Genomic DNA, 13,695 nt, shown 5'->3' with positions numbered 1-13,695 from the left:
ACCAAATTATGTGTGTCAATTGATTGTGGGAATGGCGCGCAATTGTTTTTCAAATGATAACTAAAAGTATGCTTTAAAAAACATACACAAACTTAGCTGTTTTTCCTAAGAAGAATTCATGCTTGGGACTTTATCATTTAACACATAATATAATAAGTGGGTTCTAATCTCTACAGTTTTCAGACTAAAGTTAATGGTAACTTTATAGCTGAACATTAGCACAACTATTATGATGACATAACCAATGAAAAGGAATATTACATGATACTGAATAAGACGTCGACTCAAATGCAAGCATTTAATCAGAATTTAATTTATTTTAGAACTCGCTTAACTGCAATCTGTAAAAAAATCTCACAGATCCAAGAAACTGTAAAAGGAATAGCATTTTGTATTGTTTCAGGCAACAAAATAGCCGATAATTGATCTACATCCACGATTACGCCTCCAGAAGCGGATTCTCATGGTCCCAGTGACCGATCCCAGTGCAACACATGTGCAACCAACTGGTTCTCTTGTGCAACAGGATACGAATCACATGTGGCAGGTTTTTCTGATTCTGATACCGCTAGACCAAAAATTACAAGCACTGTGCAAAGCGCAAAAAGTTATTATATTTGCTAAGAAAGAGTATAGCAGAACAAGAGAGAATGCTATAGTCGAGTTCCCCGACTATCCGATACCCGTTACTCAGCTAGTGTGAATGTACCTTATAGCTTTTATAGTTCATGAGATCTCGACGTTCATACGGACAGACGGACATGATCCTGATCAAGATTATATATACTTTATATAGTCAGAAACGCTTCCTTCTGCCTGTTACATACTTTTCAACGAATCAAGTATACCCTTTTACTCTGCGAGTAACGGGTATAACCACAGAGGAAGCTTAGTTTCCGTAAAGCTAGTTTTGTAAGGTGCACCTGCTATTTGCAAAATAAAACACGCGGAATGCTCTTTGAGTGCCCATTTGCTTTCTTTATACCTAAAATGTATCTAAAATTACAAAATAAACATTTGGGTGCTGCAAAATAAGCGCAATTTTATGCAGTGAAATCGGACATTTGCCAAATGTTTATCCACGAATAAAGAGTGCCCACAAATGTTATCATCAAGTTTTGATTTTCACTTTTAACGCGAAGAAACCCAATAGTCGAGTGTTTGGACATTGGCACACCCTTTAAAGAAATTGTGTTGCTATGCAGTATCACAGTATGTATCTAAGTATGTATCTCAGTATCTCAGTTTGATTTTACATTTTAGAGCAATGTAATTCTAAATTTTGCTCCACTGTGCTGTCAGTCGACGACTCGAGACTAATTGCCGTGAGTTCTCAATCTTGATACCGCCAGCTCAGCAACTCAGCACACGGTCCACATCTCATAATTGCAGCGAGTGGCAGGAAGGAAAAAGGAAACGCTGCCGCTGGCAGGTGCAATTAGGTGCATTGCACAGGTGGCGGTACAGTGTACACTGTACAGTAGGCACGCGTGCCGATGGCCGAAAAAGAAATCCAACTGGGCATCGTTGGCCAACACACCGTTTGTATTTTGTTTGCTCCATGGTTGCCCATGCCCAGCAAATCGGCACATAAATCCAAGCGAGCACATTCCATAAATTCCGAGACCCCAAAAGGCAGCCCAACCTGCTAAACACTCGAGGGCAGCTCGTGAAAACCGAAATAAATAAATATAAACAGTCGGGCAAACAGTTCATGTCGGGTGAAAATAGTGAAAAGCATTCATGGGCCACGGCGAAACCGAAAACAAATTGAAAATTCAAACAGTAAGCTACGGAAACCGAACCAAAAACGAGACGTTGGTGCAAACTCGCACCTTTTTTACAGAGGGTGCGAAAATGCACTGGGAGAAATGCTTCTATGGTTTAAGTAGCCACAACTAATTGATAGCATTTTAATTTATAGCTGCTAGTTTTGCGTACTCACCTTGCCTTTGATGAGCGCCTGCACAACGATCACCTGGGCAGCGCGGTGCACCTCCTGGATCTCGCCGGGAATGGGATGTCCCATGCCCGGATCGAACCAGACCAGATCACCCTCGGCCCAGTCCATGGCTCCGCTGAGTTAGCGTTCTCTCCTCTGGACTCACTATCCTGCGGTCAGGTCAGTGTGGCAACGATACTTTTCCCGATCTTCCTCTCCGGCGCTTCCTCTATAGTGCTGACAATCTTTGGAACTCACTGATGGGAGTGGTGCGTGGTGGGAATGGATGTGGTCTTCAAACCGGTTGATTCATTGCTGCAATAAATATACGAAATGGGAATTTGTTAACTACAATTTACAATTTTTCTCTGTCAACACACAACAGAAAATTAAGGCGCTGGGGAAAAAATTCGTTTAATTACGGCACCTTTCTATAAAAATTCCTCACTCTTTTGCATTATAAAATTGTTGCTTATCAGACTTAAATCCAAAGCCCATGGGTGTGATTTTGATGGGGATTTTGATCGTGAGCTATGGTGACTGTTTGCAGTCAATGACGCGAAGGCCGCTTTATTAATGAAAGTACAGATTTTTCGCTTCTTCGCATCTATATACATATATATATTTTTTGTCTCTGTGGAAATGTTTGCCAACCGAAACCGGGGTGCAATGAAATGCAACGGCGAAGGAAAAAGAAAAAAAAGCAACTAAATCGTGAAGCGGTAACAATGACAGTAGCAACGTTTGCATCGTTGCAAAAGATCCGAGGGAAGCTAACTTATTAAATAAAACTCGTCAGAAATTCACGAATTGGAAGCTGCAGTGAAGGGACATCCCAAATGGAATTAACCACAGATTTCAATAATCATCAATGCAATGGGATTAAGTTTAGAGGCTTCAAAATAAATAAATATGTATTGGAATGGAAAATTCTCATAACCAACTTAAGGCAGTGAAAGCAAGGTCAGCTAGTATGCAGTGATTTATTTATTATATTTTATGAGTTCACGCAGCTAAAAGTATTTGGTTCTTTCGTACTTATGATAAAAATCTAAACCAGAAGCCGTTCAATATTAAATAAAATCCAAATGCTCAAACATGACGCGCATTCACAATTGGCCAATCGAAACCAAGATCCTATTAAAAGCAATTAATATGCCAGAATGCGTTTAAAATTATGATCGTTTCAAAAAAAAAACAGGGAACGGCAGCGAAAGAAGCATGAAACATTTAAGTTCATTAAGAAATTTCCAAAAAAAGCAATATCGTAAAATATGAAATGCGAACGCCCAAAAAGCCCCGAAGTATATAGGTTGGCCAAAAGAATATTAAGCAGATGCGGCATGACCGAAACAGAAAAGTGGGAAAAAATGTTATGCTGTTGTTGTTGTTTTTGTTTTGTCTTTGCCTTTTCTCAGGCAAAACTTTCACCTGATTTGCGGCAAATGCCTTTAGCACACACACACACACAGACATAAATATTTATGCCCAAAACAACAGAAACATCAAATGAAAATAAAACAACGACGGCGGAAAGAGAGAGAAGTTGTCGCAATTTGATTTGATTTGATTCGATTCCAATTGATTCATGCAGTTGTGGCTTAAGTGAGTCAATCGAATTTGGATTTGTTAACTGCAAGTGGATTTGGAGTTGGAGTTGGAGTTGGAAATGAAGCTTGGGCCTGGCCCAGTAACGTATCTGTGCGATGCCAACTGGCCCGGCAAGTGCTCACGAATTAACAGAGTCAATAGAGGAACTTGTTTTTCGAGACGAAATGGCTGGAGGGAGGCTGACACTCCGTCAGACATTTTCATTCAGCTTGCCGCTTCATAAGGCCAACACGTACGCACCAGCCCTCTCGTTCCGTCGAGCTTTTGGGGCAACAAGCCATACACTGAGCGAAATACAGACTAGCAATGATATGAAAACATTAAAGTATTTCCTATCACAAAGAACCGAATATTTTATTGCGACTATCTCTTCTCTTCTGTCACGATTTAACTGCCATGCTATTGATTCTAAAATTAAGATTTTCCACTGTGTAATAATAACAAAAACAATGACTAAGGCAGCCAGCAAAAATCTTGGCTAGCTACGGGTTCGACCGCATTCCAATGCTAAGACGTCGCTGCCTGCAGTCCATGTTTAATGCTAAGGTAGCAACAAAACCAAAACGGCAGCAAACCAAAATAGCAACAACAGCCTCGGCATTAACATCATGATTGTGCGACATAGTGTTTGTGTCTGTGTGTGTGTTCGTAATCAATGAACAAATATCCAACAATGTGGAATAACAATCATAAGAATTTCATTTGCAACTAAGTGTTGGATAAGTGAAGCCAGGTTTTTGCGGCATGGGTTGGGCACTTCAGGTTGGCAACGGAAGTTGCGCAATGGAAGGCACTTGAATTGAGATTCATCTCTTAGTTAATATTGTTCACTGAAATAATTGATTTATCACAGGCAACTCTATTAAAACGCTTAATCCTAGCATAACAAATAGACTTGGACTTGGAAATAACGCAAGTTTGTCGCCTAAGTCATTTGTTTTGCTTTGCCAAGAACTGCACTCCAGCCCGAAAGAACAATTATATATTAAGTATCAAAAAAAAAAAAAAAAACAAACAAGTTCGTTGCCTAAGTCTTTCGATTTTCGGTGACAACTACACGCGCCAAAGAATCCAAAATTAATAATAACTTCTAAGGTTGGATAACAGACTCTTTTCTTATTTTCATCTCGACAAGGAAAATATTTCTATAGGAACTGCGTTCCCATGAGACAAAATCGGATTCTTGAGACGATGTTTTTGTTCGATTTCTAAAATGATTTGTTATCAGCTATGACACACACACACACATATAAATACCAGACCGCACCTGCTTAAATGCTTAAATGTTAAGTTATGCATAAGTTGAAGTCAGGTGTTGCTGTGCTTGTGTATGCGTGGCTTAAGAAATGTGTTTCTTTCGTCTCGACAGCTAGTTTCTCGTAGTTTCGAGGGTATTGATACATTCTTGGCATAGCTGAGAAGTCGGAATGGCCCTATAAAACATGTGGCTAGATGAAGCACAAGGAGCGGGGGCAGGAGGTGCGGCTTTTGGCTGCCACGAAGTGAAACTCGATAGAGTGTTTTGGCTTTTGTTTTTTTTTTATCTAAACAACACCTCAACATCTCGCACACGCACAGCCAAATACGATCTTTAATTATGTTGCTCTGGCTGTTTAATTTTACGTTTACGTTTTCGTTTACGATTTCGATTTTGTTTTAATTGAGTCGGTTTGACGAACTGCAATTTGCAATTCGAGCTGCAATTAATTTCGGTTTACTTTCAAGTTGCGTTTTTGTTACCCACTTAACACATTCGCCATTTGCTCGCCGCAGCAATTATGCATTATTTATTATTTATTGTTTACTGTTTTTATTTGATTTGAGTCTATTGCTATTCGATATGCAAGTTGCTTTCGTTTTAGGTGCGTGTATTGTTGATTGATAGATAATGATAATGAAAACTTAATTATTGCTAAATCCACATGCGTTTGGATTGAAATGGGTTCACAAGATCTACATTAAATAATTAAAAATGTTTAATCAAGAATAATTTATACCTACAAGCTGGAGCTAATGAACGATATGGTCTCAAAAGGCCATATCCAATTTAATGGCCGGCAAGCTTTCGGTTTCTGGTATCACACAGATTCCCAAAGTGGATCTGGCATACCAATCTGGCTTACAGAAAATTACCTCTCCGTATCTGGCTTAAAATCGAGGGGGAACATACGCGCGATAATCTGCAATCCGCTGGCCTGTGGCTTCGCTAAAAATACCTGGCTAATTCAATTTGGACTGCAGTCCGGGGATCGAAAAAATCTCCCATTCTCCCCCCTCGAGCCCGGCCATTTCAATTAAACCCAACGGCGACGTCAACAACGTCTGGCTGCGACTGGCTGACTGACAGTTTGACTTATTGGCTAAAAGCTTTGGCCAAAAACAGTCAACAACAGCACGCACTCACCGCTCTTGACTAGGCTTGTCTAGGGAGTGACTAGTCATATATTATTTTGCTGTTGTTGCAGTAAGCGGCTTAATTGCCCTGCTGCTGCTGCTGCTGCTCACTCTTCGTTCATTCGTTCGTTCGTTTTTTTCGGGTTGGACAAATAGAAAATTTCATGTAGAAAGAAGAAATATTTAGCAAGAAGTTGAAGTCGGCGCACGATTTCACTAGCACCAGGGCCAAAACCAAAACCAAAACCAGAGTCAAGCCAAATGGTATAAGCCAAGTTCGAGCTAAAATGGCGACACACACACAGGCGCGTGCAGAGAGTAAGCCAAAAGGCCAATAAACCTTTGGTAAAAAATGAAAAAAAAAAATATGCGCGCCATGTTGCCAGCTTTTGCTCATCGATCACAAACAGCACACACATACACACAGAGAGGCAAGCCCACAATACGGCAGATAACTTTATGCATGCAGAAAACAAAAAGGGAAATTTTCAAAAGTCTATGCCGGAGACAATTGAAAGTGGCGGTGCATAAAGTATTCTAACAATCAACCCGACTCAACTCAACTAAAATCGAATCAAATCGTTGGTGTCAGCCGAAGGAGTGCCGCTCGATTTGTTTTTTGCAATCGTTTTGCGTCTATGCGTTGCTGCCGCACCCGCAACATTGGTTGCTGCAACAAGGGACGCCAGATGCACTGAGGAAAAATATAAATTAATTCCAAGGAATCTCATTTAACCATAACCATAACGAAATACTGACATCCTTAAACTACAATGCCTGTTCTCAAACGATAACTCTACTTAAACTTCAAAACTACTGTATCTGTTGTTTAATAATGAATTTTTTGAGATTTTTTTTAGTGTACCACTACGAAGGCGAATTGGAAGTGGGCGCCCTGGAGCTGGGAAACAGCTGCGACTTGGGGGCGTTGCGGAATGTGAGGCAAGGCGGTTCGTGGCCAAAAAGGTACTGCAATACTTCAAACGGAAATCTGACGGAGGTGCCGCCACCAAAGATGGGACTTTGACTCCAGGGGCGGCATGTGTGTATGTAGGTTAGAAGATATTACTTTGGTAGTCAATTACATTTTTAGAGCTCCACGAAAATCTAAAGACGACTTGCCTACACACACAATTCCATTCAGCTAACCTTACATATTTTGTACAAATACAGTTCATTTGTTTTACTTCCATTGCGCGACTTTCTCAATCCGAACTTAAAACTTAGCCCAGAAAAATTAAATACAGCCTTTTCGATTTCATTAAGCTTAAGCCTAACATAACATCCCAGGCGAAATTGATTTTTGATGCCTCCAATTATCGCATCATCCAAATCGATTAAAACTTAATAACAGTGTGTAGGGTTTCAACCGAAAAACGAAATCGATGACGACAACAAAAGAAGTATCTGTCCAAGATGATGACGAATATGCGGGAATTTGCCGCGAAAACCGCACGAAAATAAATTAATAAAAAACGTAAATTAAAAATTTCACTCAATGGAGATCGGAGATCGGTTTTGTTGTTGCCTATGCTGGCTGTGACTATTTTGTTTAAATAAAGTAAAAGTCAATTAACATCTTTGTCGCATTAGCATGAATGTGAGTGATTGTGTGAGCTGGCATCGGTGGTGGTGTTTGCTTTGGCTTTTGTTATGCATTTTTAGCATTTGTGGCTCGCTTTTTTCCTTGCCAGCGTCCCCAGCATGAAAATGAACACGAAAGCGAAAAGCAAAAAAAATTATCGATAGCAAAGTGGGAAAAGTTTGCTCTAGGAATACCAGATACTCTTGTCAACCCATCGCAAGCCAAAGGGATTAAATACAGATTTCTTAGAGTTTTATAAATAGTAAGAATCTTTCATTGAATCGTATAAAATGGGGAAATGCTTCAGTCACATGGCACCATATAAAACCCGTTCAAAAAGCGTTCTCCCATAAAATCACTGAACTATGGCCTTTGCCCAAAAAGACCTTGATAAATTCTTAACGCTGACCCTCTTGGCGATGCAACAACAGTGGAACCCTAATAAAATCACCCTCCGCCAGGCTATGGAACTATACCAGCGATAAGAAAACACGGCAAAGAGCTGGGAAAACAAAAGACTCAGGCAACGAACGCGAACTCGGGAGAGAGGCCAACTAAGAAGGGGAATAATATGGGGGAGGTGGGGGGCTCAGGGCGTTGTTGTACGGAAGTGGCACGCATACACCAACACAAACACAAACACACACACACGGATATACTCCAACACACAGAGACATTCGGACCTGGCCAAGTGGCCACTGCTGCGGCATTCTTCGATGGCCGGAACCAGTTTTCTTTTGCTCCACCACCAATTTTTTTTTGTTTTATAGCATTTGCGTCGATTTTTTCTTTTTTTTCTGGCTTTTTGCACGCCTAACTGTTTGCGATCGTATACCGTTGGCAGCGCAGCGTTCTTGGCTTCTTTTGGCTTGCCATGATTTGCCAAAACGTCGCCGATCGAAACCAAACGAAAGCCAAATCCAAAAAGCGATACAAAACGAAACGAGACGAACCAATCGTAGGGATCGGTAAAAAAGAAACCGAATTATAGCATCGAGAACCACTCGAGAACCGTTAGGACGGGCTTATGCAACTGCATCGGATCGAGAATCGGAAAACCGGAGGATGGGGCTGCCCAGGTGCCGTTACACAAATTGAAATCGATCGCCTTTGGAGACGAGAACAGGTCTTGATATCTATTGGCATCTGGACCTCAGGTGAGCCCGAAAGAATCCAAATACGAATCCATGAAGTTCATAGTTGCACACGTGCAATTGGCTAGAAATCAAATGCATCTTCGATGAGCTCATCGCAATACCGAACCTTTATTATCTCTATAATTAGCCATGATGGGGGTGGCTTAAACTCAGAGAGCTCATTGTTGCTATTGGCATTGACATTGGGCAGTACGATTGATTGATTGATTGATCAATTGTGATTATTTTTTTGGACGATTTCAATGGGGAGGTTTTAACATTATAAAAGTAAAAAATCCTTTCATTCTTACTGAGTTTATAACACGGAACAGATTATAAACGATCATTGCAGGGGAGTGTATGAAAAACAATAAAAGAACGAATCCGGTTAATAAGAACACAATTTTTTAGAACTCTTTGGTATATAATAACCCTACATTCCTCGAAGCTAATTAAAGAACTTACAAAATCTGATGCTGCACCGCTAATAAACAATTTCCAAACAAAATAGAATAGAAAATTGTGATTTTCAGTAGCATGGCGTTTCTGAAAGAAAGCCCTTCATATCATCAATACCAATCGAAATAGTTAAAAAGAAACGCTCTTTTTATGGCGCCTGGCAATCCTGGTCTTATTGACATTCTTTTGCTATTATTGTTGTTGTTGTAGACCAAGATTCAGATTCTGATTTGAATTCCGAGAGAGTGAGAAAAAGGTTACTGCTATTTTCGCTCTCTCTCGCTCTCTCTTTTGAGCGTGACTTACTTGCTTTGTTGTTGCCTTGCGTTTCAGATAACCGTTCTGTTCTGCCAGCGTGTGAGTTTGTGTTTTATGTTTTTTGAGCTCTTTCTGCTGCTGTCTTTCTCCTTGCCCCCTTCTGTCTTCTCTCGGTTTCTTTTGGCGTCACTTCGTCACCGCACACAGAACATTAGAAGAGGAAGAATTCTGCTACATTTCATCCGTAGTGTCTTCTGATACTCTCTTCTCTTTTCTTCCCTCTTTCTCGCTGCTTCGTTGTTTGTGATTCTTAATATTTTTTTCTGTTTAACGCCGATTCGCTTGTTGCGTTGTTTGTCAAAAAAGTGTCGACGCTTTTAAATTTCGGTTAACAAAATTAGAACAAATAATTGCACGGCACTTGCGAGTTGGGTAACGAAAAAAAAAACAAAACTTAATTTGACCGCTCAGTATGTACATAGGTATTTGTATAGTTGTGGTTGTAATCCGTGGCACGCCGCGCACCAAAAAAAATGCTCAACAAACTCCTCCGGCAGTCAAACAGCAACTGAAATGGCCGAAGCCACTGGAAGTCCAATGGAACTACGGTCAACTCAGATCACTTGTTGCCGACAGAGAGAGCACGACGAGAGCGCGAGAGAACGAGAAAGCGAAGAGTGCAACTGCAGGGTTGTCAAAGGCAATCGCCTATTGGTATTTAGAGGTGGAATCGCTGTCAAAGATACGCAGGCAGTTACTTGCCTCTGCAATCTTCAAAGCCACGTTATTATGAAAAAACTAATTGGGATTATCGATTTTTTTAAGAAGTCTCGATTTCTCCACCAAAAATTATCAGAATTTTATTTAAAAAAACAGAAATCGTTGTCCATATTAAGATTTTCTTAGCCCGTTGAATTCGTAACAAAATTCTCTGTTAACCTGTATTCCAAGTTGGAAATGAAAATTTTTTGCTATCTTGTGCAAATTTTGATGATGGTACCCCTTATCAAAAATGCGAAAATTTGTTAAAATTTTTATTTTTGTGAATCATAAAAATAGTGATAGGGATAGTTAGTTATGCTTATTAGCAGCATAAAACAGTCGTCATTTTAGCGGTGATATCGTTTTTAGCCAAGTTATGGAGAAAATCCCGTTTGTGAATATTCAAATTTGAGCAATATTATTATTTTGTTTTTTTGGGTAAAAAATAATCAGTATTTTCGCAATAGCAATAAAAATAGTTGTCCAAAAGTGGAATGTCATACCTCGTTGAATTCGTAACGAAATTCCCTATCCAGCTGTATTCCAAGTTGGATATGAAAATTTTTTGCTATTTTTTGCAAATTTTGATGATGGTACCCCTTATCAAAAATGCGAAAATTTGTTAAAATTTTTATTTTTGGGAATCATAAAAATAGTGATAGGGATAGTTAGCTATGTTTATTAGCAGCATAAAACAGTCTTTATTTTAGCTGTGCCACCTTTTAAAGCCAAGTTATGCAGAAAACCCCGTTTGTAAATATTCGAATTTTGGCAATATTATTATTTTGTTTTATTTGCTAAAAAATAATCACTATTTCTTCAATTGCAACAAAAATAGTTGTCCAAAAGTGGAATGTCATACCTCGTTGAATTCGTAACAAATCAGTACGATATTTAAAAAAAAAAGTTTGACAACTCTAAGCGAGAGAGGGAAAAAGCCGCGTTTGTGGCTGAAAACAGGTTTCCCATCTCACGCAAGTTCATTTTTCAATTGCCGGCAGTGTGGCCAATTTGATAATATTAACAAAACCACTACATTTTTCCTAACAATTTGTTATTAAAAGCGAAGCTGACTGCTATGATACTCAAAAAGATTCGATAGCCATGTCGACATCGATAGTTGTGCCGCGAACTGATGAAAAGGCTCGCGTATTTAAATTGAAAATTAATAAATTATAATTTCACACATTAACTTTATTCATTAAAGCGACAGAAAAAAAATTCTACGATGACTACGAGAGGCACGAACGTTGATCGCTGCCTCAAATCTCTGGATAGGCGCTGCCAATGAGGTTCTTTCCCCGGTAGCGCCACGAATAGGTGACGATGCCGAACTTGCTATTGCCCAAGGATACGGGACAGGTGCGATCCGGTCGTAGTTGGAAGCAGACGGTGTACAGGGCGAGCTCCAGTTCCGGAGAGGTGCCCACAAACACAGTGTTCACTGGCTTGTTGAGTCCCTGATGCGAGAAACGGATCTTCACGATTTTGCCCTTCTGCAAAGGATTATAATATTATTTTAAGTTACTTATATTAAGATTCTAATAACATCCGCCTCGTAGGACCACTTACCGTGCCAATGTCCTGCTCCTTCATATATCCCTTGTAGTCAAAGCGACCGTCCTTTTCCTCATCGCCCATATAGACCCAGTTGTGGAATCCGATAATGGTGCCGTCCTTCACCTCGTGGACAAAGACGTGCTCGAAGCCGGAACTGCCGATCTTGCCCTGACCGCGCGAGTACTGCGTGAACCACAGCTCCTTGACCAGATCGCGGTGGGTCTTCGGATCGGGACTAACCACTCCCTTTTGCTGCAGAAAGAGCATGGCCTGTCGCATCACTGGCGTGGCCATCACTGCGTCCAGGAAGTCGTTCTCCTCCTTGCGCTCGTTGGGGGTCACATGCTCGTTGACATGGGTGTCGTGCTCGTAGTTGTTGAACAGCAGTCGCATCTTGACGATCGTCGGGGATTCGAGGGCTTTCGAGTCCACACTCAAAAGTCTTTGGAGAACAATTTAACGTGAGGATTTAACGGATGTTTTTGTATTTATCTACGTATCTTTGATCTACTTACGGATTGGGTGCCTCATCGGCGCTGTCGATGGAACGCGTGCGTCCCTGCAGATTCACCTGGATGTTACCGATCTGGCTGTTGCTCTCCTTAGTGTACAGTTGCTCCGTCAGCTGGCGGATCTCGTCATCAGTGGCCACCGAGTTGCCCGACGACTGGAAGCCGGGTCGCACAGTAGTTGTGCCGCCACCTCCACCTCCGACCTTGTGTGGTCCCACAGACGCTCCGTGGGCGGGAGTGGGCGTTACCGAGGATGAGAAGGAAGGCGTTGGTGTCGGGGTAGGCGTGGCCGCCGATGTAGCCTTCGTGGGCGGATGCACAGGATGCTGGGGCGTTGGCAACGGCGATTGCCAAGCCGAAGGAGATCCCGGTGTGGGCGTTGGCGAGCCTGGTGGAGTTTTGGGCGCCGGCAGTGCTGGGAAGTCCTCTTTTTGGGATGGCCTCCGAGGTCCTGGCAGCAACGGGAAATCCTCCTTCTGCTGCGGTGTCTTACCTGTGGTGCTGGTGATGGGCTTCGCGGTGGTCGTGGTGCTCGTAGTGCTGCTAATGCCCAGTCCAAAACCAGGACGACCTGTTCCTGGTGCTGGTTGTGGACCGCCACCGTAGCTAAGATCGTAGCTATTCGGCTGCGGTTTCTGTGGCCGATAGGAGGCGAAACCAGGCAGCGGTGGCTGCTGAGCTGGCTGCGAGGGTTGCGATGGATGCGATGGCGTTGCCCTGGTGCTCGATGGCCACTGAGGTGGCGTCTGCGGATTTTGGGAGCCGCCAAAAGGTGAGGATCCCGGCGTATCGGGTCGCGGTCCCAACGGCATCAGTGGCGCATGCGAGATGACCAATGGCGGTGGCTTGTTGGCTGCCGTGGGTGTAACCACCACCGATTTCGGACTGGTGACCACCGGTGGAGCAATCGTGCTGGTGGTAGTGGTAGTGCCATCACTGCCAAAGAACTTCTTGAATCCACCAAACCAGCTGGACTTCTTGGTCGTCGTCTCCACCGCGTCTAGCGGATCCGGGGTGATCTGTACCTCGTTCTTGTAGGCATCTAGCGGGGATTATGGGTCGGAACACAAAGTTATGACTACCTGTTGTTGCCCGCATGGGTTTCGCCATTTCGCCTACCTGACAAATGAAAGTGCCCGGCCAGAGCCAGGCACAAAAACACTGCGCTCAATGCCAGGCAGCGCATTTTGCTCGATTTATTAGCACTTTGCCTTGGCGTACAACGATGTTTTCTTTAAATTTCGGTTTTTTCAAGATTCGAAGACTGCTCGACCAGCTGAACGGAGACTCGGCAAGCGACTGACGAGAGACTCCAGTTCGCCATCCGCTTGATCTTTGCGATCGCAGCTGATGTTGCTGCTGTCGCCGGTGTTGCTGTTGTAGCTGCTGCTGTTGTTGCTGCTGCTGCTGCTGTCGTATGAGCCGCTGTTGTTGTTTGTGGTTTTATTAATGAGCTTACGAGGCGATCGTCGGCGG

At 42.3% G+C, this 13,695-nt stretch overlaps 2 protein-coding genes across 2 annotated transcripts in view; both read right to left on the bottom strand.

Moving 5' to 3' along the window:
- Positions 1-10,129, bottom strand: part of LOC6725635 (unconventional myosin-XV) — a 32,048-nt gene extending 21,919 nt beyond the window's left edge. Inside the window, exons 1-2 of the mRNA XM_039296351.2 lie at positions 9,434-10,129; positions 1,946-2,257 (exon numbers count right to left, since the gene is read on the bottom strand). Of these exons, the coding sequence (XP_039152285.1) occupies positions 1,946-2,071 (126 nt within the window). The 5' untranslated portion in view covers positions 2,072-2,257; positions 9,434-10,129. The remainder of the gene's footprint in view (positions 1-1,945; positions 2,258-9,433) is intronic.
- Positions 10,130-11,320: 1,191 nt separating this feature from the next.
- On the bottom strand, positions 11,321-13,543 carry LOC6725633 (poly(U)-specific endoribonuclease homolog). The gene is made up of 4 exons (XM_002106604.4): positions 13,339-13,543; positions 12,223-13,261; positions 11,720-12,149; positions 11,321-11,643 (listed from the first exon to the last, which is right to left on the bottom strand). The coding sequence occupies exons 1-4, from the start codon at positions 13,403-13,405 to the stop codon at positions 11,410-11,412; spliced, it is 1,770 nt and encodes a 589-aa protein (XP_002106640.1). The 5' UTR covers positions 13,406-13,543; the 3' UTR covers positions 11,321-11,409.
- Between the last annotated feature and the right edge of the window lie 152 nt (positions 13,544-13,695).

This window comes from Drosophila simulans, chromosome X (genome assembly GCF_016746395.2).
Source record: "Drosophila simulans strain w501 chromosome X, Prin_Dsim_3.1, whole genome shotgun sequence".
NCBI classification, from domain to species: Eukaryota; Metazoa; Arthropoda; class Insecta; order Diptera; family Drosophilidae; genus Drosophila; species Drosophila simulans.
The sequence above is the reverse complement of the archived record's forward strand: the minus strand, read 5'-3'. Positions and strand labels throughout refer to the sequence as shown.